General features: G+C 42.6%; 1 protein-coding gene across 1 annotated transcript; it reads left to right on the top strand.

Annotated features, from left to right (window-relative positions):
- The first annotated feature begins 19,346 nt into the window (after nucleotides 1-19,346).
- On the top strand, nucleotides 19,347-23,484 carry LOC311104155 (cdc42 effector protein 1-like). Its single transcript, XM_084145848.1, has 2 exons — nucleotides 19,347-20,094; nucleotides 21,313-23,484. Exons 1-2 carry the CDS (start codon nucleotides 19,641-19,643, stop codon nucleotides 21,954-21,956), a joined length of 1,098 nt encoding a protein of 365 aa, XP_084001974.1. The 5' UTR covers nucleotides 19,347-19,640; the 3' UTR covers nucleotides 21,957-23,484.
- Nucleotides 23,485-27,068: the final 3,584 nt, after the last annotated feature.

The following is a 27,068-nucleotide window of genomic DNA, read 5'->3' as shown; positions in this document are numbered from 1 at the left end:
CCAAAGAGCTTTAGATTTAGAACAACAGTGTTTACATGGTATATCCAAAAATGTACTATTATGAAAGAAGTGTTTGCCATTTGATGCAAATGCTTCATTCTGACATGTGTTTACGGCATTTTGAATGCAGTGTTACATTTTGAAGGAGATGTGAGGCATTTTGCATTTTGTGTGTGCAGTTTTGGGAATTGTGTGTAGAGTTTTGAAAAAAGGAGACATAGTTTTGAAAACTTGTGTAAGCAGTTGGAAAAAACTGTAAGAAGCTGACAGCTGCCAACTGAAATATAAAGGAACTGACCACGGATCAGAGACTTTAAGCCAGCCAATGTCAAATTGTTTAAAAAAAATTTGATGAAAGGATACAATTAATCTAAAACATTTCAGTGAAGACCAAAGGTAATCTGAACAATGTTGTATACTGTGTATGTCCCACTACTGGCAACAAAGACAGCTGTGCACTATGTGCAGAAACTGTCTTGCTGCTGCGTGTGCGAGTGTGTGTATGTGTGAGTGTGTGTGTGTGTTACCTAAACAGTGTCTGTTCCTCAGTGCTCCAGACATCAGAGGTCATACTCCAACTCCACTGTCTACATGTGTCGTGGATGGCCAGTTATAGGATTGACGATTATCATCACAAATGTTAATCAGTGTTAATGAGATGAACTGGAACTACAGTATGAGACTTACGACTAAAGAGTGAAATAATAAATTGTGATCTGGGAACATACTGTACTTCAAATTGACAGAGAGAGAAGATCAACATTTCTCACTCTCCTTCCATGGCTCTCCTCACTATAAATGAATTTTTCAGTCAGAAAAACCATCCAACACCATTAAACTCAGCCCATGGTGTTTTGTAGATCTAGTAACCATTCCAGGACATTCCCTCTCTGCTAACCATGGAACACTATACTGGGATCTGGGCACAGAGCCGTGGGCAGCAGAGCAGCCACATCCACAGACCTGCCTGTGTTTTCCATCAGGCCCTGTGTACCGCAGGACGCAGACTGTAACGTAAAGCCCAGTAATAAATGGAGCATATTAGCATTAACGGTTCAGTTTGCATAGTTAGAGGATTTGCGGAGGGGTCATGGGTTGAAATTCTAGACCTTATTTGTCTTAACAACTCCCTCACTTTCACTTATAGACACACCTAAAAGAAAACGACCCTCTACCCAACATTTACACCCCTTGCACATGCACACAAATGCACCACCCAACATCACCTTATTCAATATTACCCTCACGCCAGCCATATCTTTATCACTTTCTTTCCAAAAACATGTGGTTGTAGTTAACCTTTAAATTATAGGGTGTATGTAGCATGCATGGATATCTAAATGTAAGCACTGCCACACATATGAACTGCATTTATAGACAGCTTTGTTGACCACTCAGACTTCATAAACAATTTAGATTTTAGAATGTGCCTTTTCTAACCACATGTTTAGTATTGTGTTAAATGGGTTAAGGCACATTTGAGAAAAAGCACACAAACAGAAAAGGAAAGTTGTGCCAATGCTAGCCACATACAATAAACACGGACATTTTTTCTCTTTCCTATTAGAGGGACTCCCGGTGATGTTGAAAATGGATTAGGTACAGTCACATCTGAAATTATTGGCACCCTTGATAAAGATGAGCAAAAAAAGGCTGTATAAAATAAATAATACAAATACTGAGCTATATTGTATGCTCCAGAAAATGGGGAAATTATTTTATTTGGTACTTATACAATTGAGAAAAATATTTTGTTTAAAAGCCCAGTGCAGTCAAAAACGCAATTCTTCCTGGGTTTTATATATATATTTCCACACTATGAGGTTGGCATAATTCTGTGAAATTGTGAAAATTATGATAATGCGCTTTTAGTGTAAGAGCTGTTTGAAAAGACTGCCTGAAATTTCTGCCTGTTTTGGTGGGATGGAGTTTTGGCCTGCCTGGTGACATCACCATTAATAGACCATTAAGAAAGAGAGTTCCAAACATCTCTGCCAATAACAGCTAGTTTTCAGTTTTCCCCTCCCCACTCAGACCACTCCCAGACAATCCTAGCAAAATTCTTTGCAAGAAGATGTTTTTGTTTCTTTTTGACCATTTTGATTGAAAACAATCACAATAAGGTACTTCATTGTTACCCAGAAATGATTTGATATTGAGATAAAAACGGCTGCATTGGACCTTTAACAAGTACTTTAGAAAAATCTAAAAAAGATAAGTGTCAAAATTATTAGCACCCCTGTTTTCAATACTTTGTACACCCTCCCCTTGCGAGGATAAGGGCACTTAGCCTTTTTCTATAATTTTTTATGAGATTAGACCATTCCTCCATATAGAATCTTTCCAGATCCTTGATATCCATCGGTCTGCGCTTATGGACTGCCCTCTTCAATTCAAACCACAGGGTTTCAATGGGGTTCAAGTCCAGAGACTGAGATGACCATTGCAAAATTTTGATTTTGTGGTCAATTAATAATTTATTTGTGGATTTTGATATGTACTTGGGGTCATTGTCTTGCTGGAAGATCCACTTGTGACCAAGTTTCGCCTCCTGGCAGAAGCAACCAGGTTATTTGGTTAAAATGTCCTGGTACTTGGTATAGTTTATGATGCCATTGACCTTAACAAGGGCCCCAGGACCAGTGGAAGCAAAACAGCCCCATAACATCAAACATCCACAACCATATTTTACAGTAGGTATGAGGTTCTTTCCTACATATGCATCCTTCTTTGGTGTGGCCAAAGAGCTCTGTTTTCATCTCATCTGACCATAGCACCCGGTTCCAATCCAAGTACCAATGCTGTTTAGAAAACTCCAGTTGTTTACATTTGTATGCGTGTGTGTGTCATTAAAGGCTTTTTTATGGCAACCCTTCCAAATAGACCCCAAAATATGACCAAGTTCTGTAATTCTCCAACTGTGGTTCTTTGACTTTTCTTTCCCTCCTGAACCATCTTCCTCTGTCACACCCTGATCTGTTTCACATCTTTTGCTTGTCTGCACCCCCCACCAGGTGTCTCCCATTTTCCCCATTATCCCCTGTGTATTTATACCTACGTTTTCTGTTTGTCTGTTGCCAGTTCGTCTTGTCTTGTCAAGTCTTACCAGCGTGTTTTTCCCGTTTTCCAGCATCTCTAGTTTCTGTTTTCTAGTCCTCCCGGTTCTGACCATTCTGCCTGCCCTGACCCTGAGCCTGCCTGCTGTTCTGTCCCTGTTTGACGCTGCCTTGGATTACTGACCTCTGCCTGCCCTTGACCTGCCGCTTGCCTGCCCCCTGTTTTGTAATAAACATCTGAGATTCGAACTGTCTGCCTCTTGTGTCTGCATCTGGGTCTTCTACTGAGTCATGTTAGTACGAACTGGCCATGACTGACCCAGCAGACTCGGACCAGCTCCACAATGCCGTCTCCTCCCAAGGAGCCACCATTGGTAGACACAAGGTGTTACTTCAAAATCTAATGGAAGGATTCCAGACCTTGGCGGAACGTCACGATCGCACTTTCAATACATTGCTGGAGCAATTCGGCGGATTGTCTATTAGGCAGCCAGCCACTACAGTAACCTCCCAGCCTCTCAGTAACCCCGCTGTGAGCAGCGCGTCTCCCCAGCCCACCCCGACTTCCCGAGAACCCTGTTTACCTCCTCCGGAACACTACGCTGGAGATTCAGGAATCTGTCGGGCGTTTCTCTCCCAGTGCTCCCTCATCTTCGAGCTGAAGCTCTCTTCTTTTCCCTAGGACCGCTCAAAGATAGCGTACCTTATAACGCTGATGTCCGGGAGGGCTCTCGCCTGGGCTACGGCGGTGTGGGAGCAACAATCCACTGTGTGCTTCAGTCTGGAGGAGTTCATGGCAGAGGTGAAAAAGGTGTTCGATTCTCTGTTGTCCGGGAGAGAGGCTGCTCGGAAGCTACTCCTACTACGTCAAGACTCCCGTAGTGTGACAGACCATGCGGTCGATCTCCGCACGTTGGCCGCCGAGAGTGCCTGGAACCCAGAATCCCTGTTCGACACGTTCCTTCATGGAGTATCAGAGGAGGATAAAGATGAGCTCGCAGCCCGGGAGCTGCCCATGGATCTCGACTCTCTTGTCGCCTTGACCATACGGGTCGATGGGCGGCTACGGGAACGTAGGAGGGAGAGGAGGTCTGTTCCCAGTCACACTCGCTCGTCCAAGGATCCCACCTCGCCTCAGAGGAGTCCCGGAAGTCCCCGGCGTCTACATGACCGAGAGAATCCGAGGTTACCCGAGTTCCCCTGGGAATCACCGAGGTCTGCCGACTCGCCTCCTCCGGAGCCTATGCAACTTGGCAGAGCTAGATTGTCTCCTGCCAAACGTTTGGGGTGACTGGTCTAAATCTCTTCGGGTACTCATTGACACTGGGGCTGATGAGAGTTTTATGGACACTACCCTGGTGTCAGAGCTGGGAATCCCCACTCAACTCCTCTCCATTCCAATGGTAAAGTCAAACTCTGTAACTGTTTTAAAGTCACCATTGGCCTCATGGTAAAAGCCTTGAGCAGTTTTCTTCCTCTCCGGCAACTGACTTAGGAAGGACGCCTGTATCTTTGTAGTGACTGAGTGTATTGATACACCATCCAAAGTGTAATTAATAACTTCACCATGCTCAAAGGGATATTCAATGTCAGTTTTTTTCTTCTTCTCCCCATCTACCAATAGGTACTCTTCTTTGCAAGGCATTGGAAAACCTTGCTGGTCTTTGTGGTTGAATCCGTGTTTGAAATTCACTGCTTGACTGAGGGGCCTTACAGATAATTGTATGTGTGGGATACAGAGATGAGGTAGTCATTCAAAAATCATGTTAATTAATATTATTGCATACAGGGTGAGCCTATACAACTTATTATGTGACTTGTTAAGCACATTTTTCTTCCTGAACTTATTTAGGTTTGCCATAACAAAGGGGTTGAATACTTATTGACTCAAGCTTTTCATTTTTTTATAATTTCTCTAAAAACATAATTCCACTTTGACATTATGGGGTATTGTGTGTAGGCCAGTGACACACAATCTCAATTTAATCCATTTTAAATTCAGGCTGTAACAAAACAAAATGTGGAAAAAGTAAAGGGGTGTGTATACTTTCTGAAGGCACAATATATATATTTTCAGTCGTTTTTCTGTACCCATTGCCTGGTTTATGAAATTCAACAACCATTTGTCTCTTTTCATTTGTGAGTTCTTTGCCTTTCCTCATGGTGATGGATGACAAATGGATTTTAAAATGCCACTATACAGTTCCTTAAACTGAGATTAGCTTAAAAAAGTAGAATGTTAATGCAGATAAAATGTGGTTTTATCTGCATTAACATAGGCAAGACCACGGTACTTGCCTATGGAGTAGCAAGAGGAACTTCCCTGCCCTACCTTCAGGCTATGCTCAAACCCTACATCCCAACTCGAGCACTCCATTCTGCCACCTCTGGTCTCTTTGCCCTCCCACCCCTACAGGAGGGCAGCACCCGCTCAGCCCAGTTCAAGCTCTTCTCTGTCCTGGCACCCCAATCGTGGAACCAGCTTCCCCCTGAAGCTAGGACATGAGAGTCCCTGCCCATCTTCCGAAAACATCTGAAACCCTACCTCTTCAAAGAGTATCTGAAATAATCCCACAGCAGTGAACTAACACTCACACTTAACTTTTTCCCCCTTACTAGCTCTAACTTTGCTGATAGCTCCTTTATTGAGGAAAAATGTACTTACTATGACTGTTATATGTGGTTGTCCAACCTAGCCATCTTAAGATGAATGTTCTAACTCTAAGTCGCTCTGGATAAGAGTGTCTGCTAAATGACTAAAATGCAAATGTACATTTATAAGAATCGTTAGGGGTGCCAATAATTTTGACACCTATCTTTTTGTGTTTAAAATGTTTTACTTGTTAAAATAAATCTATTTCTCTAAGCAATTGTATTAGTATAAAATTATACATGTATATATTTTTTTGGGGGGGGAGCATACAATATAGCTCAGTATTTGTATTATTTATTTTACATTGTCTTTTTTTGCTAATCTTTATCAAGGGGGGCAATCATTTTGGATGTGACTATCTCTGAATCAGCGATAATATGCCAATGAGTGTGTGTCTGTTACTGTGTGTGAGCACGGGCATACACACGCATTTGCACGTGCGTATTAGAGAAGCCAGACATAGAAATGTCTCAGAGGTCAAGACCCTCAGTCACAGGTCAACAGTTAAAGGTGACACAGGGACATTTTTCACGACTCTTGGCGGCCACACATCTCCCTCATCACATTCCCTTGGCCCAAGAGATTCCCCCTAAATCTGGAATAAAGTCAACAAACAGGCACAGAAGTGCCATCTCTCATGAGGATCACAACAATGGGAAGAGTGTCGGGGGGACGGGATGGGAGGTTGCAGGGTAACAGCAGGATATGCTGTTGTATTAGTGGTGCGTGCGTTTTAGTTGTTATAATTAGGTGAGGGACACTATTTAGGAATTGTGTTTGTACGCTAATGTTTTAGACAGACATATTTTCATACTTCAGTATACTTTCTAGGGGAACGTCTCACACAATGAACCACAGTGCACTCATGCGTCCTGCACAACGGTTGAAGGACTATTTTGATGTGTGCGTGTCTGGACCATGAATGTGTGCATGTTTAGGCGCACAATGGGCTGTTTCATACAATGGACTGTCTCAACCAGACATCCAAATATAGAGAAAGGGAGAGAGGATTAACCCCTGTGTCTCTATGACTCACCCATGACTCAAACTGGAAGACTCCACTCCACTAATGTCCCCTCTTTTCAACTGGGTTCCTCTGACCCCGTCCGTTCAATCACCCCCTCTTCTTCCACCTTTGACTGGTGAAACCTGGTTCTCTAGTTTCTGTGGTGTGTCAGTAAAATATATCTGTTGATTGGTGTGTTAAAGTGAGCATCTCATACTATAAGTGCACATGAGAATATTTACCTTTGAAAGAGAATATGTCTTTGAAAGAGTTATAACTTTTAGAAACCCCCTGTTTGGTTCTTTGAGGAGCTCTGACTACAAGAGATGCCTGAATTATGGAAAATGTTATTGGAAGGAAGACGTACTGGAAGAAGGAAAATTAGTGGAAGTGGAAGGATTGCAGGATACACTGAGGGCTCGATACTGTGCCGGATCATCTGTCAAGTCATGTTCAGCGTAACATCTGACCCCGGAGACACACAGGTCTATATATAGCCTGGCTCGTAAAAACACAGAGGTGAATTTCAGAGCCTCACAGCCTCTCAGTGTGTGTGTGAGTTAATTTTTCAATGTGTGTCTCTGCATGAGTGGGCATGTCTGTGTATATGTGTATTTGTGTGCACTCAAGTCAGTCTTCCTGTTTTAGCCTGACAGGAGCAGTGGGCTGGACAGCACAATGATCCATTGTCTCTGGGCCAAGCATGGCTTCCTGACGGGTCAGAATTCACGGAAATAGGGGTGCAGTCCAAACAAAAACAAAGGGTGGTGACTTTGACCCACAGTCCCTTAGTATGTGCCCCCTAACCCAACCTTTCCATACATGACCCTTTCAACCACACACACACGCACACACGCACACACACACGTTTGTTTTACTATCCTTGTGGGGACCAAACAATTGATTCCCATTCAAAATTATATTTTCCCTAACCCCTAAACCTTAACCTTAACCCTAAACTTAACCCCTAACACTAAACCTAATCCTAAACCTAACCCTTTACCCTAACCCTAATTCTAACCCCTAAGCCTAAAATTGCCTTGTTCTTTGTGGGGACCAGTGAAATGGCCTCACAATTTTCCTTGTTTTTCTATCCTTGTGAGGACTTCTGGTCCCCACAAAGATAGGAAAACCAAAGACATACACACACACACACACACTATGTCGCTGTCTGGATGGGAGCCAAACTGAGGAGATCCTGTTCCTCCCACAGAAAGAGGACAAATAAATCTGAAGGGGAAATGTATGTGACACAGTGAATGGGTTCATATACGCTAGGACTAGGAACCTTCAGTATACCAGAGACCAATTGAGTCTGTCATAGCTATGTTCACCCTCTTCCTATTTTACCACAGACCGTGCAATGCCATCCCATCCACAGTGTGGTTATGGCAGAGCGGTAGCTGCATAATTCTCAGACAGGAAAACCCTTGACTCTGGGTCTGAAGAGACGCTACCCCAATGGCACCACCATGGTCTCCCTGAATCCCCCTCCTACATCCCTCCCCTCCCTGGCTTCCCCTACGTTCCAGGAGAACATCTGGGTTTCATAAGGGATTCTGACTCCAGCTCTGCTCTCCACAGCTCTCCTAATGCACTTTAATAGCACGCCTGGCAAGGCAGCCCTGGAAGAATGGCAGAGGAAAATACAGAAATTAACCATTTGCATTCTACAAATACTGTATGTTGATGTATTTTTCCATATCCCACCAGCTTTGTACTGTATGTTTGATTGACTGTTCTAGATACAGGTTAGTGGCTAGTTTTTGTAAGGCCTGAAGAGGTTTTGAACAGACCAGCAGGGGACTGGGAGGCATGCATAGACCCACATTATGCCCCCTGCCCTTGGCCATGCTGCTCTTGGCCCATGCCCTACTACAGTATATTCTTGGTATTGTTTTGTTTGGCTGGCTGAAGAGATAGTCGACGCAACATAATTCAAAACTGTTTTCATTCTGGCGATCACACACAAATAATTAATCTTAACTGAGGGATGTGGTCTGCGGAGTGGTGACTGTTGCATACTGGTCTGCCACTTGGATTTATGCTCTGGGTGAAGTGGATAGATGATTGTATGAACATAGTGCAGAATCAGCACTCCTACTCTACAATATGACTTTATTAAAGATAAAGTAGACATAGACGTCAGTTCAACGTTTAGTTTTGATTAACATTTGATTGAATTGTAATCTAACGTGAATTCAATGTGATATCAACAACAATGTTAACTTTGTCATTGGATTTAGGTTAAAAGTTTAGGGAAAAAATACCAACATTCCGGAAATGTCTTTGCGTTTATGACAAAATAAATCTGTTTTATCAGTTTTCCACATTGATTCAACGTCATTACATTGAATTTTGTTGAATTTACGTGGAAACAACATTGATTCAACCAGTTTGTGCCAAGTGGGAAAGCACTTTTTAATGTCCACAAGTATTTTGATGGACTTGCAACAGTGAGCGCTCAATTGGAAACATGTGTGGTAGAAAAGAGCAATGCAGCATCACACATTAAACAATAACTTTAGTATGACAAGCCAAATTAAGTCCGAGTAGTCGCTCTTATTACAATCAACTAATGAAACTTGAATATCTTACAATTCAGTGTATTTCTACTGTAGTAAAACCATATACAGTAAGCTACTAAAAGTGTTTCTTGGCAGACTGTAAAAACAGTGTGAAAGTCATTTCCTGAGGAGAAATCCTTTTTCTGTCTGAGAGACTTCTCATCCTGTTTTACTAGCCTCCTTCCCCTCTACCTCCCGCTCTTTCCTCCTCTCATGCATACCCAAGGGCTCCCCTCCTCCTTGCTCTATCTTCCTTCATATTTTGCTCTCCACGTCTCTATGTCCGTTCATCCTCTTTTTATGCATGTCTCTTGGCTCTTCTTGTTTCTTTTTCTCCCTCTCCCTCCCTTGTTTCCCTCATTTTATTTAGCTCATGTGGCTCCCCTTAAAAGAAATGGAACACTGGTCGACAGAATTCCTAGCTTTCTTTTGGATGTGAAATTTCTGCTCAGCTCCAGCTCTCTCCCTGTCTGTCTGTGTGACTGGCATGGGCCCAGCTCTAAACCCCCTCTAGTTTGGATCTCAAATGGCTAAATCCCAACAGGAAAACAACAACAGTGTCAGCCTGAGGCCATCAAAGCAAATCACTCTTATAAACAGAGATACACAAGACTGTATACATTCCCATGTGTGAGTGCTGTGTACGCAGCGGCGACTGCGTGGGTGTATGTGGCTACAGGAGGATCCTATAATAATAAGCAGTTGTGACTGTTCCCAGGCCAGTATGTGTGTGTGTGTGTGTGTGCGCGTGCGTGTATATGCTAGTGCATCCGTGCATTTGTGCACATGTGTGTGTATTTTATCAGCCTACGAAAGTGAAAAGCCCCCCAGTCTCTGAACTCGGCAGATTCCCGTCTTAACCTCGGAGCTTCTGGTGTGAAGAGGGCCTGCTGTTCCCAGGCTGCATCTGTACTCTCTGCATCAGGGTGCCAGATGACATCACATAGCTCATTTGTCACCAGCAATCCCCTTCAATCCCTTCGATTCTAAGGTCTGTCACACTTCAGGCGGTTTGTTTAGGTGATGCATGCAAATGCAAACTCATCTCATTACTGTAAAGCATGACAAGACAACTGGTATTGCATAGATACCTCATCAAAACATATTATGCACAGTAAAACATATTGGCACAGAACTCAGGTACAATTGAAAGGAAATACATGCAGCCATGCATGCACACACACAAGCACACACACACATTCCCACACTCAAAAGCCGTCAGTGGAGCTTAAAAATATATGATCCCCTAAGTCAGGGTTCTTCAATTCCGGTCCTGGAGGGCCGAAACACTTCTGTTTTTTATTTCTACCTGGTAGTTAATTGCACTCACCTGGTGTCCCAGGTCTGAATTAGCCCCTGATTAGAAGGAGAGGATGAAAAACAGAGGTGTTTCGGCCCTCCAGGACCGGAATTGAAGAACCCTGCCCTAAGTGGTCCCAAAGGCGCCATCAGTCCTTTTCAACTCCTCTCTCATTCCCACTGTGTAAACAGTGTGTGTGTGTGTCTGTGTGCGTATGTGTGAGTGCGAGTGTGAACTGTGGAGATCACACTCCATTAGTACCCAGCCACCGTAGGCTACTCTGAGGCAGATCCAATGGGCCACAACATCACACAGAGTGTATGAAGAAAAGCATAGATGTATAGATAAATGACTAAACAATGAGTCCAAGATAATAGCACTTCATAAAAGAGGAAAAAGAAGGAATACATAGAAAAGCAAAAGGAATGCATAGACATGCAGACCAAGACCCTTTATTCTGTATAATTTGACTGATCTATGTATCCATTTACTATGTGTTACTATTGTATGTATTATGTTTTATTAACTTGACTGACCCTTGACTGACTTCAGTTGCTTCTTTAAGTGGTTGATTGGATTCTGGCCTGCTGACTGGTTTATGAGTGAAGTGGGTCAAGTGGGAGCACCGATCTCATCATGAGGGATCAGGACCTGAAGACCATGGGGACAGAAACTTCACAGCCACCAAAAACTACACAGAATCAGAGTCAGACCTCACTCTGCAAAGAGATCTGGGACACTCAAGACTGTAAAACGATAGTGCTGTATGTGCCAATGCCTCAACCAGCATACAGGGCATCCTATAAAAAACAGTCATAGAAGAGTTTGCCAGAATTTGCCACTATACAAAGATATTCTGGGCCATTCTGATGATGTGGATATTGTTTATTCTCACCAACAACTTTGCACTGAGGCTTCTGGGGTTCGTGGGTGTGCCTGCAGTTTCACTTACACCCACTTCAGGAAGGCCTGGCAGCTGGAGAACTGAACAAATAGAGGCTAATGGCAGGAGAGGCTTTAATAGTTAACTGGGAAATAAGTGATCAGTGGAGAAATCAATTTCCCATGAAGGGGAATGTGCTGGAACCTCAGAAGCCAAGAGGGAGGGATGGAGAGAGGGAGGGAGAGGAGGAGGAGTGGGCGTAAAGGATGGATTTGTAAATGTATGAAGACTACCAGGTCCTGTTGACAGCAGCTGCTGAACATCAGTATCTCTACTTTTGAATGAGAGCATGGAGGAGAGAGTTCACATGGAAAGGAGAGAGCATGGAAGAGAGAAAGTGAAAATGTGAGAAAATATCATAAAAAGGTGAGGATTAGAGAGTTGAGAGGGTACAAAAAGAGAGGAGAGCGATGGAAAATGGCAAATAGTGTGTGAGGAATTAATTATATGTATGAGCAAGTGTGAGAGGGAGAAAGAGTAAAAGAGGGGGTTGTAATCTTACCTTCCTTTAGGGACCCATACTCAGCCCAAGACTGTTTTCCTTGTGAGAGAGTGGAGTGGGCAATTGTGAGGGAGAAAAAATAAGAAAAGGGGGAGAGAGGGAGAGAGGGAGAGAGGGAGGGAGGGAGGGAGGGAGGGAGGGAGGGAGGGAGGGAGGGAGGGAGGGAGATGACTGAGAGGGTTGTATGAGTAAGGGAAATCAAGGTTCCAAACTATGCCTCATTGTTCTGGTCTCAGAGTGTCTTCAGTGTCTGACATCCTTACATCCCCTCTTCTTTTTGCCTTCTAACTTCAGCCCAGCGGTATGTTGTTTGGTTTTTGGGGGACAGACATGAGCTGCAGCACGCTGACCCCCAAACACTCCAGAGCTGCCTGCCTTCCTGCTGATTGTCTGATGGTTTGAGAAACAGCCAACAGCCCAGGTCACCGGGGGTCAAGGAGTTTTACAAGATTAGCCCAATCACTAACCACTTTGGAATTTGGAAACTATTTGCTGGCACATCAAGGCTTTGTCGATTCTTGGGCATTCCTGCCGAGGCTGTATCCTTTTGGAGTGTCCAGCAGTGCAACCCCTCACCCACCCCCTAACCCCCTCCATCTAACTCCCTGTTCCAAGCTCTTGATGGCTGGAATGGATGGCAATGCTATGTAGACTTCAAGACCTACAATCTAGGGAAAAAAGGGTTCCCATAGGAGAACCCTTTTTGGTTCCAGGAAGAACCCTTTTGGGTTCCATGTAGAAACCTCTGTGGAAAGGGTCCTACATGGAACCCAAAAGGGTTCTACCTGGAACCGAAAAGGATTCTTCAAAGGATTCTCATATGGGGACAGTCAAAGAACCATTTTAGGTTCTAGATAGCACCTTTTTGTGTGCAGTACATTAGTGGCAAATCATTACTGGCAAGTTTTTGTATTGGCCTAAAAAATATCCTAACTTCAGGAACTAACATAAAGAGAACGTTTTAACTGAACCTAAAGCCAGAGTTGATTAACAACCACATTGTACTTGTAAATGAGAAAATAAAATAACATTAATGTATGTATCATACTAGCGTTCGCTGCTGCAACAGTACAGCGATTCCTGTGCATAAACGTTACAAGTCCACTCCCCATTTGTTTCTTACCATGAACATTTGTTGAAGGCGTCAATCAAATTCTGATTTGACAACTGTTTTGTCGCTCACGTTCCTGCTGCGCACCCCTGTATCGCCTTCCCATCTTCCCGCGAAACATTTTCTAAGCAGCAGCGCAACACCCCTGCACAGCACATTATATGGACATTACTGTAAGGACATCGAAACATATCAAAGAAGACAAAGGTGTCACACATTGAGAATACCATTTTCTCTGTACCTTTTCCCTTCATAGCTTATGGAGCGATAGCGAACTTTCTGCGGACTTTATGGTAAGTTTACATCGGAATAAATGATTACATAGGCTATACTTCGTATGGAAATTACTTTATTCACATATTTTTATCCGAACTGCCGATTCATTATTATTGTAGGCTAATGCATAAATAAACAGTAAAGTAAAGACAAATTGAAACAATTTGTTTTCAATTTAGTTGCTGATGCTGGTGGCAATGTACTGGTATAAGTCACGTTGATCAGTGACTTTTATTTCTTATCAAATCTGTAACGTTGTGTAGTCATTTTCTACATCGAGACGAGGTAGACTGTCGGATATTCTAGACAGGAGTTGAGATCCGTTGTGCGCCTGGAGCGCATAATTGTAAGTAGAAAGAGAGCTGAGTGGCGCAAAGCTGGGGACAGAGGGACCAGTGCACAAGGTGACACACACGTCTGCATATTCAGCAACCGCCACTTAGTGAATATTTTCAGTCCATTTACCAAAATATAATTAGAAATTCACATTGTTACTGTGTTTCAGTGATTATAATTTCAAGTAGGCTACAGGAAGGTAGGCTAATTATTATTGAGAGTCTGGGACCATCATCTCTTATGCATTTATGTTTTATTGTGAGTGTGTGTATGCGCGCTCGTGCGCGCGTGTGTGTCACCAACAAGGGTCTGGAAATCCAATCTCTGCGGGAGAGTATAGTTGTGTTTTGATATTTTCTTTCTCTATCCCCATTTCTGGCCCCTTACATACTTACATTCTCAACATCCCCTGGTGCATACTGTAGAAACAACCTAAAACCAGACCACTCATCTTGGCTACATGTACATGTTTAAGAAACTGTAAATCAGGGTTAACTTACAAGATGAGGTCAGAGTTCAACATTGATTAATTTCCTCTGAATGTGTGTACCCCTACATCAGGAAATTACTGCCCACTGCCAGTATTCAGCATGATGTGTAGCTAGAACAAGAGTAACCAAAAGCCTAATTCATTGTCCTGTAATGCTTTGAATATGTAATACTAAATCAATGCTCTCTCATATGAATTCTAAAGGGGTTAATTATTTCACAAACAGGTGTCTTAAAACCTCTGCGGCTGTCAATTGGACCCCAAGAAACCCAATACTTCGAAACAGTGAAATCAATTGGCTACTGCTGGTGTGTGATGGCACAACTGTGCTGAGATCCTGCCAACATCACAGGCCAGTGAATAGTAAGGCTTACCTCACACAATCACTCTGCTAATAACTGATCTGAGAGCAGCAGCAAAACACTCATCATAAGAGGTTCCCTTATTGAGACATTTATGATGGTTTTTCTGTAAATGGCCTCTATTGATGTTTGCTATGTGGAAGTTTAGAGAGCAAACACTTCCTTACACTCTCTGGTCTGGTGGTCTAACATGTTATTGAAATGGAATAGGGATGTATTTACACTCCACTGTTGTTCTGACTTATTGCCTCTCTGTTGTGTTAACAAACAGTAAGTATGGTCAAGAAGACACTGGTAAATGCCGAGACAGAGTGTTGGGAAATTAACATCTTTGGAGATTGATTTGAGCATTAGGCAAATGCAGTGTTGAAATGTTGCAATGTATTGCATCAAGGGAATTATGGCAAGGGAGTACTATGCACACACACACACACACACACACACACACACACACACACACACACACACACACACACACACACACACACACAGTCACCACACCACTAGGGGACCTGGCAGACCTTCTATAGCCACGTCGCGTCTTAACCCACAGCCTGGTGGTGCAATGCTCTAAAGCAGGGATCATCAACTAGATTATGCTGTGGGACAATGTTTTCTTGAGCAGATGTACATTGTTTGACTAAAACACAATAATTTCAAACATTGCTTAAGTTTGTATATGATCACGTCCCTCTATAATGCGTGGGAATACCTGGGAACAGATTTCCAAAATGAATATCACTTGGAGCTGATTTCCTCCTTTTTATGTCCAACAATTACTTAAATACAGCCTCAGAGCTGACCCACCGTGGCAGAACCGTCCCAGTGCAGAGCTCAGTTCTGCAATTTGCGGGTGAGTAGGAGGACGCAGAGAGGAAAGAAGAAAATAAAGAAAGAAAGAGAGAGGCAAGGAAAGAGTGACGAGAAAGAAAAAATAGTAAAGGGAGACTAACAATGAAAAAATTGAAAAGAAAGGGAGATTAAATTTGTTTCAATTTAGAGCTTTAGGTCCTTTCTTTGACGGCCATAATGAAGTGCGTCCGGCTGTCTTCCCCTCACACACTGCTCCCATTACAGTTTCAGATCTCCCCCTCCACAGTTTAGATGCAATCAGGCAGGCTGCCCTCGCCAGCCTCGCGGCAACACTCGTCTTGTTTACGGATGTGCGCAGGTACAATTAAATAATAAATATCATGTTTAGCAGAGCCATGCGTCTCCCCGTGCATCATTAATCAGTCCATGTACTGTATAAAGAGCCTGCAGTGGATTCCTGATCTGCAGTATAGGGTTTATGAGCATAGAGACATCTAAAAGCTCACAGAAAGTTGTGGAAATACTGAAAAAGAGAGGGAGAGATGGGACAGTGTAAGATCTCAGGGTAGGGGAAGGAGGGAGCCATTTAGTGTGAGATTAGGGGAGTTTGCAGAGGTGCTATAAGAGATAGAGACACCCACAGTGAATGATAGGAGTGGCAACTAGCCAGGGACAGCCATCCCTTACAACAGATTGGTGTTGACACAACAGGCAACCAGCCAGCAGCTACCGTCCCTCCTCCCTGCCACTCGCACGCTAGCGTCGCACACGACTAATCTGCCTCTTAATTGAATCGCAGCTAATCGTTAATGAGAAGACGGATCAGTACAGGCGCCGACAACAAACATCCTCAGTCCTCCTTCCCCCTTTCCTTCCCTCACTATCCTAAGCCCGAGTAGCAGCAGCTACAGGTGCCTCTACTCTAACCCCTGTACTCCAAATGAGACACCACGTCACACTGACAGGCCGTGACACTAATCCTCAGAGACGCTGTTGAGCAGTCAGCCAAAGCCACATGAGGCTTAGCTAGGTGTTCACTTCCTCAGCATGCAGAAAGAACATGGCAGACTAGAGTAGGCCTATGACCAGGAAAACACAAACATGGCTACCTTGTACATACACAGTCCTGAAGTGCCTTAAAAACAGTTAGTGGTGTAAAATTAGAGGTACACTGTAACTCTAGAATGCAGAATTATGGCATTCTGTCATTCTGCATTCTGCCTAGGGTGTCAGTTTAGTTAAGAGGGTTTGAGACAAACCTGACAATTAAACAATTAAGATCCTATAAAGCAGGGATCATCAACTAGATTCAGCCGTGGACCGATTTATTCTTGAGCGAATGGTCAGGGAGCCGGAACATAATTACAAATCATTTGTAGACTGCAAATTGACCGCAAAAAGCCCAAACAGATATAATGTTTGACTAAAACATAATCACATTACATTTTTATTCGATCACATATCTCTCTATTGTGCGTGGGAATACTTTCGAACAGATTTCCTAAATCAAAATCACTTGGAGCTGATTTGCTGGTGTTTTTACAGTCTTTTATGTCCAACAATAAAAAATTAAATACTTTTAGTTTAGTTTTTTTGCTCAGAAAACATGGGGGGCCAAATAGAATTACCTGGCCGTGGACCGCCAGTTGGGGAACCATGCTGTAAAGACCTCTGTGAGAACTCGTCTTGTTGAAATTGATATATTGCATTTGGAGGCTGGCAATGACATACAAGGCTCTCTAAAATGTGTTGTGGTGCACTCTTATTGTGGAAAATAGCTCACATACCAAATAAATACATTTTATGACCTGTTGGCCGTTGTAAGTGACTTGTGAGCCAAAACTGTGTGAAAAGAAGCATTCCCAAAATAAGTCAATCTAGATGTTTAGCAACCGGACACATTTATGTGACCCCATTTATGTGAGTCCTATTAATGGTTGCCTTTTCTCTAACTCTGTAACTCTCTGTGAAGTCTTCTCCAGGCAGCCCTGACGTGGTCTGAATGAAGACAGAGAGAGGAGCCACCTACCTGTATCTCAAAACACTATCTGGATTGAGGGAGGCAGAGAACGAGAGAGGAGAGGGAGGGAGGGATTAGAAACTAATCCAGGACACCGCCAATTCCAGAGGAGCTCCTTTTCTTCCAAGACGCAGACAAAACAGTCGCACGGATTACAACACTTTAGTGTGTTGCCTTTTTTAAAAGCGGTCTCCCTTTTGTATGGCGTTTCATTGCCCCTAAATGCCTGGTGTCCCGGGCCTGTGGTAAATTTGCTGAACTCGACAACAAAGGATAAAAGAGCACAAAAGGCCCTGTGAGAGGGGAGGGAAGTGACAGGATGTCCCATGGACTGTGTGGTGCCACACGCAGATAAAGCTCTTTAGTGAAGATGCCATGTGTGAACGGACCCCTTGCTCTTCCTGCTGGGTCTCAGAGGGACTGAAAGCTGACCACCCCTGTGGACGGTACATTCAAGATCAAACTTCTATGAGGGAATACTAAAACGACGGAGTGGCTAGTCAGTGACAGGTTGGAGATATTTTTGTTGTTGATTACAGGGGTGTATAAGGTGAGGTTGATTTCATAGCAGGATTACAAAGTAGTTTCTGGAAACACTTACTGTATCTGAAGGGAAGAAGGACTTGATTGAGGAGACTTGCGGCAGCCTAGAAACCTCCATCGGTAACTGAAAGGATCTGAGTTGTCAGTTAAGTGATTAAGTATCAAGTGTGTGTTTTGGTATTTGAGTGCAGTGTGTTCATGTGTGTAGGTGCATTAGAGAAGATTATTAGCTGACAAGCAAAGGTGTCAGCCTATTGAGTCACTCCTCATTAAGCCATAGCCAGCAGTGACCTGGTTGATGAGGGTTGTTGTCTTGGTGTTTTCTTGGTGTTGGAGCCTTGAGTGGTGAAAAGAGAAAGCACTGGGTGAGAGTGAAGTGGATATAAAGTGTGTTTTAAAGCTGACATAATCCCATTACAGTTCCTTAACAAAGTTATTTATAATCTCCAACAAGTTTATTGTATAGAGCACACAGGTCCAAGCATCTTAAACATAACCACTTTCAGATGTATAACACAGCCTAACTCATATCTACTGTACTGTGCCAAGTCGAGAGGGAATTTAAACTAGGTTTACAGAAAATCCCGTAAACCTCTGGCAAGGTGATTAGTGTCTAGACGGGTGGGATGTTCGTTAACTGTTTGTAAACAAGACCTTGGATGGTTTTTATGGAAAGGGGTAACTAGGTAACACTGCTGGCTGTCCAGCCTTGACAGAAGACATTGGTGCTCATTTTAAAGGAGGTAGGTCTAGACTTCAGTTTGGACTGATCTTAAAAGGGAAGAACAAGAATAGTTTTTATATAAAGCCTCATAGATTAACTTTGAGAGGGAAGTTTAAGGACCGTTATATTTTGGTTGCTGAAGGGAAATGTGCATTTACATTACATAATTATAGAAATTGTTGTGCACGTCTAATATTGATTTAGCTCTAGAAACGTTGCCAGGTATGAGCTTGCCAACAGAGAGAGCATGATAGTTATATTGTTAGTGTTCACAAGCAGAAACACAAGTTCAAAATAACAGTCAGGCACTACTCCAATCCACAAAGATATAATCAAGTTAAATGTATTTTGTCTGATGGACAAAATATGAGCATCTCTTGGTATTCTCTCACTCTTTCACTGCACAAATACTGGATGAGTTATCTTTCACTGTGAGTATATATTTGGAGCTGCAACTGGATATATTTTCTGAACTGACATTCACAAACCCACCGTCTGAAAAAAGCCCAGCTCTCAGACCACATAGGCTGTTGTTATACCAGAAACACTGGGATGTGTCATTCCTCCTCTTTTTATTCCTCATGACTGAAAGCAGCTGGGAAGGAGGACAGGATTTCTTTGAGGCTGGAGTCATTCTAAGCACAGAATTGGCCCTGAGAGAGAAAGCTTTGAATGTTGACTGACTCCATAGATAACCAACATTCAACTGAAAACTTCAGTGGGACGTCCTAAAACTGCAGGCTTACGCTCAATGAATAGCTGGCACTTGCTGCCGTGTGGAGAATGTATTCTACACACATTCTCAGCACATACACCAACCAGTTATTTGAGTTATTCTTTTTTTTAAGGATCCAGATTGTTTTTTAAGTGTCTTTTTACACTCATTTTACATTGGAAAAGTTTACTGATTTCTTACTGGATTTTTCATTTCTGCTACCATGAGTCTGGGAAAACTGCCCGGGATTAAAGGCCTGGTGTCGGGCTCTCAGGGGAAGAGGCGCTTTAAGAGCGAACTCTCCGTGGACATGATCAGCCCGCCACTCCCGGATTTTCGCCACACCATGCACGTGGGCCGTGGCGGCGATGTGTTCGGAGACACCTCCTTCCTTAGCAACCACGGGGGCAAAGGGGAACCAGTGAGCCCCGATTCACCCACCAGCAGCTCGAAGACCACCCGCTTCTTCTCCCGCACCCTGAGGCATGTACGCAGGTCCCCTGTGCCCCGCGCCAGGATTGGTTCCCGTGACCTTTCACCCCCACCGCCTCCTGTCTCGCCCATCATCAAGAACGCCATTTCACTGCCCCAGCTGAACATTGACATGCCCAACGGCTACCAGAGGGTGCTGTTCCCCAGCTCAGTGAGCTCCCCAGATACCTCGCTCTACAGCTACGGTAAGAACACTGCTACATCTGGAATGGGAAAAAGCACATATTGCACACACACACACAGGTTGACATTTCCTCTTCTCAACCCTCCAAACAGTCAACAAACAAACTATTTTTTTCAGTCATCTGGAATCTCCTTGGTAACACCTGCGCACAATTACGCCTATAAACACAAACAAACACAGCTGAGGAGAGAAAGATACCAAGAGGGCATTTCCTGTCATCTTTTGTGTTTGTGTGCTGCTTGACTGCACCGCATAAACCCAACACTCATCATCTCCCTCTTAAATCACTGCTGGTACAGCGAAACTGTGTGTGTGTTCATGGGTAGGGTTTTTTAGAACAGTATGTGGGATGTCTGGAATTCCCCCCAGCTACGGGAATAGTTACCCAACTCAGATGGAATTTACCCAAATAAAGAGCACCAACAGAGGGCACAGAGAGTTAGAAGACCTAGGAGATCAACAGGTTAACTCACACTGTACCACCCCTTACTGTGATGTACACATGTTCATTTGTATATTCTGGTCATTTCTTTAGCTCTTCTTTCTTTCCTCTCCTGTCCCATTTTCCTCTCATTCCTTTTCTACTCTCCACTTCATCACTTTTTTTAACTTGAAGTTCCTTTCTCTTTCCCACTCTGTTATCCTCTAATATATCTAATTCTGGGTCCTCCTTCTCTGACTTCTCTTTCAGTAGCGGCTGAGAACTGTCCATAGGCATAAATAACAAGCCCCCCCCCCCCACCCTGCAGTGCCACACCCCCTCTGCATCCCTTTGATTGATCCTTTCTTAAGATGTTAAAGCTAGGAATGCGGAATCTTGTATTAGTACTTAGAAAAGTTTCGTTGATAGAGGCAATGCTGGTTTGCTTTTCTAAAATAAGTTGCACCCCCCCCCACCCCCACCCCCCTCCTCCAGGGAGCATTCAGAGCCAGGGAAGTCATGCACCGTGGAATGTGTGTGGGTTGGGCTGGTGCTCTGAAATGACTAAACATCTTGCTTGTTTTATACTGTCACCCTCTGGCCAATGAGGCAAACTGCAAGGCTCACTGACATTATTTTCAATGCACTTCTATGAAAGTAGTTTTCTCAGTCTAATGAAAGTAATTGGATATTATATTGTAGATGCATTAATAGAATAGACAATGGCATTTTTCAAGGCATGAACTGTTCTCCATTTAAAAAAAAGTTGTAATATGTTTGTCTCCTTCCTGTCTGCAGGTCTGCAGTCTGGTTTCGTCACACTGCCCCGCCACTCCCGCCTTGATAAACAGCTGCAGGACGGCACCGGACTCTTCGCTCAGGACTTTCGCTGCGGCTCGTTCCCAGACAACGACGGCTTCGCGCTGACACGCTCCGACTCCTTCACCTCGTTCACAGTGGACCTTGGCCCCTCCCTCATGAGCGAGGTTCTGGGCATGATTGACAGCCCCAGTTGCCTCACAATGCCAAATCACAGCTGGGAGTTGGGGGAAGAGGAGGAAGAGGAGGAGCAGAGCTCTGTGTTTGAGCTGGCTGTGCAGAGCCCCATGTTAAGCTCATCAAACCCTTCAATGTCAAGCACGCCACTCAAAGTGAATGTGAACAACAGGGGGCGCTCTTGCAGCTCAGAGTGGGCAGAGGGAGAGGAGGAGGATGAGAGGTCTCTTAAGATGCCAGACGCATCTATGAGGTCTCCTACACAGGTAGAACCAGCTATGGAAGCTGAGAGGTTCCAGAGGGCAGCTGACGTGCTGGCGCGTCACTACGGGGGAGGCTCCTTCTCCAGGAGTCATCGCAGCAATTCTGCCTCCTCCTCCTCCTCACCCCGCAGCCAGTCTAAAGCCCCTTACGCCTTCCCTGAGGAAGAGGAGATCAAAGTCTGAAACATTTACCATATGTCTATCATTGTGAGGAGAAGAGTGGGTGACCTTGGTTCTGAATCCTTGCACTCAAGACCTTCAGAGGGATCCATGTTTTTCTATAAACCTTTTACATTAATGATTTGAATTGGAAAGCTCCTCCTCATAATGATAAGAGCTTTCTTGTCTACCATCTAACAACTGGATCAATACTCTTGTTCAGTTTTAGAGAAGCTTGTGTAGAGTTTATCAGACATGAGCTGACAGCAACATTGGACAGGGTATATATAAAAAACAACCTTAAAAACATGACAGGTTTCGTTATATCTTCATAAGAAATATACCTTAAACTAAGCAGATTCCATGAAACTGTTATTAAATTCTGGAATGAAACAATCTCTTGAAATCACGCAACTCTGTGCTATAGCAGCTGCAGTGCAACAGTCACAAGGCGTACCACGACCAGATGGAAGGACACAGTGATCATGAGCCAAGGCTGTGTCTGTCAAAACCACTCACAGTGGTCATTCACAGACATGCTACATGGATGTAAGGAACATAATATGTTTTATTTTTAGAAGACATTTACATTTACATTTTAGTCATTTAGCAGACGCTCTTATCCAGAGTGACTTACAGTTACTGAGTGCATCCATTATTTTTTCATACTGGCCCCCCGTGGGAATCGAACCCACAACCCTGGCATGGCAAACACCATGCTCTACCAACTGAGCTACATCCCTGCCGGCCATTCCCTCCCCTACCCTGGACGACGCTGGGCCAATTGTGCGCCGCCTCATGGGTCTCCCGGTCGCGGCCGGCTATGACAGAGCCTGGACAAAAGGTAGGATTTCAGGCCTAATGGCACACTACTTCTGTGAAAAGGATTGAAAAGGGAAATAAAACATGACTGTCTGCAAAACAATTTATAACATTATGTGAATACTAAAGGGACAATACATTTAGTTTGGTTTGGTTTTGTTTCTATCCACCTGACCTAAATTGACATATCTTCAGTGACAAAATAATCTGTGTTTTTTATGAGTTCAAAGGTCACAGTTTTTATTATCAGTTAGGCCTAACACAAAGCCAGTTTCATAAGTTATCCTTTCCTGAGAAAAGTGTTAAAGGAATAAAGCTTTTCTCACTAATATCTGGAATAATATCTGGGATTGCACTGCATGCTAAGGGTGAAATGAAGGGTGTGCCCTGTAAAATGTATAACCCTCATTTGGGATACACAGCCCTATAATCGTTTAAACCTATAGCTGCCTTTCAGTGATAGTTATTGTCAAGTACTTTTTCCAAGTATGTTTGTTCTTAGTGTCATGTTCATACATGTGAGTATACATTTTAAAAAATAACAAGGAAACAAATGCATTGTCATACATGAAGGTAATCAAATTAAGTTGAATATTAGATATGTTCATAAGATGTATGGCACTCTACTTAAAATGACCAGTACATACTTGTATGTGATGTCACATACGAATTCAGTATGTATACGGAGTAAAATACGATTGTATAATGTGATCTATTTACCAGTAGCTGTCATAGCAATCATATTATTAACAATAAATACTGTTTTTTAATAAGCATGGTTCTGTCCTTTTTGACACATTGAGTGGATAAAGAAAATATACAGAAACAAGCAACAGTGATTTTCAACCAGGAATGGATATTCACTATAGACCAGGGACAACTAGATTCAGCCGTGGGACGATTTATTTCTGAGTGAATGGGGGGCCGGAACATAATGATAATAATTTCTACACTGCAAATTGAACACAAGTAAGACCAGACAGATATTGTATTTGGAAATAACATTATCATTTCATCATACCATACATTGAGACACTATCACGTGTCTCTCTATTTATTCGTGGGAATACTTGGGAACAGATTTCCTAGATTAAAATCATAATTTGTTACTAAAAACTATGTTAGACATGCAAAGAAGGCAATACTATCTTCTTCCTTCATTCAGATGTAGAAGCTAAACACTAAAATTCCACTTTCTGAGATCACAATGACTAAGAATGAGGACTCCATGGCACCTGTTATATAGGTCTGGGCAAAAAGGCTAAAGGGAGAGCTGATTTTATTTCAGAGCAGAGACACTGAATCTCTTCCTCTCTCTCTGTTCACTACTTCCTCCACACCTACACCTGAGGTTATCTTGGTGCAAGTAAGATGACATTCCGCAAAAACATTCACAGACGAGCACATGTATAAACACAAATGCACTTTTACATCTACCCACCACAGCCACACACACACACACAATGTTATGCAGTTGCTCAGAGCAAACAAAACTCATTATCCTTGTAAACTTGCTTTATAAAGGTGAGTCATTGAGAACAAGCTCTGGCTTCATCATGTGGCAGGGTGGGGGTATGCATTCCCAAAGGTCTATATAACTTTGAAATGAGGTCAAATGTATACTGCATTACACAATTAATTTGTTTTGTTTCCCTACCACTCCAACAAAGGAACTTTGCACGTAATTTTTAATTTACATTCACGTAAAATATATAATTGTATGGATGTCTTATTTAATGTTTCCCTTGATATAAACAGGATCAGTTACACTGTACTCATGGCTAATGGAACTTTATTGCCATCTCAAATGTCTTAAGTTTAATTTACATATTGTCATGTGATTTCGAGGAAATTATGTTTTGACAGATACTGAAGGCCTTATAAATATCCTGTGGAGAAAAGGTTCACCTCAGTTTTCTTTTAGAATACAAAGGTAGGATTTCCAGCCTAATGGCACACTACTTCTGTGAAAAGGATTGAAAAGGGAAATAAAACATGACTGTCTGCAAAACAATTTATAACATTATGTGAATACTAAAGGGACAATACATTTAGTTTGGTTTGGTTTTGTTTCTATCCACCTGACCTAAATTGACATATCTTCAGTGACAAAATAATCTGTTTTTTATGAGTTCAATGGTCATAGTTTTTTTTATCAGTTAGGCTTAACACAAAGCCAGTTTCATAAGTTATCCTTTCCTGAGAAAAGTGTTAAAGGAATAAAGCTTTTCTCACTAATATCTGGAATAATATCTGAGATTGCACTGCATGCTAAAGGTGAAATGAAGGGTGTGCCATCTCAAATGTCTTAAGTTTCATTTACACATTGTCTTGTGATTTCGAGGAAATTATGTTTTGACAGATACTGAAGGCCTTATAAATACCCTGTGGAGAAAAGGTTCACCTCAGTCTACGTTATGAACAGTCAGCAAATGGATAACACCTTTATAATTAATCTCCTAACTGTAAGTCGCTCTGGATAAGAGCGTCTGCTAAATGACTAAAATGTAAATGTAATGTTGCACCTCATGGTAACTGTATTATGGCAGTGCAAGTAGTATAATAAATCCAACACTGTAATCAAAACCAATTAGATTGGGTAGGATCAGGTAAATAATGACAACAGGGACCATGTAGTGTTAATAATTAACAGGGTTGCATTTAAAAAAAACATGAGAATAAGTTAATCTCATTAAAAGGTGAATTTACATAGATGTGAACTGACTTTCAGCACGTACTGCACTAACACAAATGACTGATGATTGGCTGAAAGAAATTGATAATAAGAAGATTGTGGGAGCTGTACTGTCAGATTTCAGTGCAGCCTTTGATATTATTGACAATCATTTGTTTTTGAAAAAATTAATATGTTATGGCTTTACATCATCTGCCATATCATGGATAGAGAGCTACAGTATCTACAGTTGAAGTCGGAAGTTTACAGACACTTAGGTTGGAGTCATTAAAACTCGTTTTTTAACCACTCCACAAATGTCTTGTTAACAAACTATAGTTTTGGCAAGTCGGTTAGGACATCTACTTTGTGCATGACACAAGTAATTTTTCCAACAATTGTTTAAAGACAGATTATTTCACTTATAATTCACTGTCTCACAATTCCAGTGGGTCAGAAGTTTACATACACTAAGTTGACCGTGCTTTGAAACAGCTTGGAAATTTCCAGAAAATGATGTCATGGCTTTAGGAGCTTCTGATAGGCTAATTGACATCATTTGAGTCAATTGGAGGTGTACCTGTGGATGTATTTCAAGGGCTACCTTCAAACTCAGTGCCTCTTTGCTTGACATCATAGGAAAATCAAAAGAAATCAGCCAAGACCTCAGAAATCAAATTGTAGACCTCCGCAAGTCTGGTTCATCCTTGGGAGCAATTTCCAAACGCCTGAAGGTACCACATTCATCTGTACAAACAATAGTACGCAATTATACACACCATGGGACCACAGAGCTGTCATACAGCTCAGGAAGGAGACGCGTTCTGTCTCCTAGAGATGAACATACTTTGGTGCGAAAAGTGCAAATCAATCCCAGAACAACAGCAAAGGACCTTGTGAAGATGCTGGAGGAAACAGGTACAAAAGTATCTATATTCACAGTAAAACGAGTCCTATATCGACATAACCTGAAAGGCCGCTCAGCAAGGAAGAAGCCACTGCTCCAAAACCACCATAAAAAAGCCAGACTACGGTTTGCAACTGCACATGGGGACAAAGATCAACAAAGTCAAGGTATTGTAGTGGCCATCACAAAGCCCTGATCTCAATCCTATAGAACATGTGTGGGCAGAACTGAAAAAGCATGTGCGAGCAAGGAGGGCTACAAACCTGACTCAGTTACACCAGCTCTGTCAGGAGGAATGGGCCAACATTCACCCAACTTATTGAGGGACGCTTGTGGAAGGCTACCCGAAACGTTTGACCCAAGTTAAACAATTTAAAGGCAATGCTACCAAATACTAATTGAGTGTATGTAAACTTCTGACCCACTGGGAATGTGATAAAAGTAATAAAAACTGAAATAAATCATTCTCTCTACTATTATTCTGACATTTCACATTCTTAAAATAAAGTGGTGATCCTAACTGACCTAAAACAGGGAGTTTTTACTAGGATTAAATGTCAGGAATTGTGAAAAACTGAGTTTAAATGTATTTGGCTAAGGTGTATGTAAACTTCCGACTTCAACTGTATCTAATAGAACACAGAGCGTTTTCTTTAATGGAAGCCTCTCTTGGCCCTTTACTCTTCTCTATTTTTACTAATGATCTACCATTAGCGTTAAACAAAGCCTGTGT

Source organism: Coregonus lavaretus, assembly GCF_964263955.1.
Source record: "Coregonus lavaretus genome assembly, chromosome: 28".
In the NCBI taxonomy this organism is placed as follows: Eukaryota; Metazoa; Chordata; class Actinopteri; order Salmoniformes; family Salmonidae; genus Coregonus; species Coregonus lavaretus.
The sequence above is the reverse complement of the archived record's forward strand: the minus strand, read 5'-3'. Positions and strand labels throughout refer to the sequence as shown.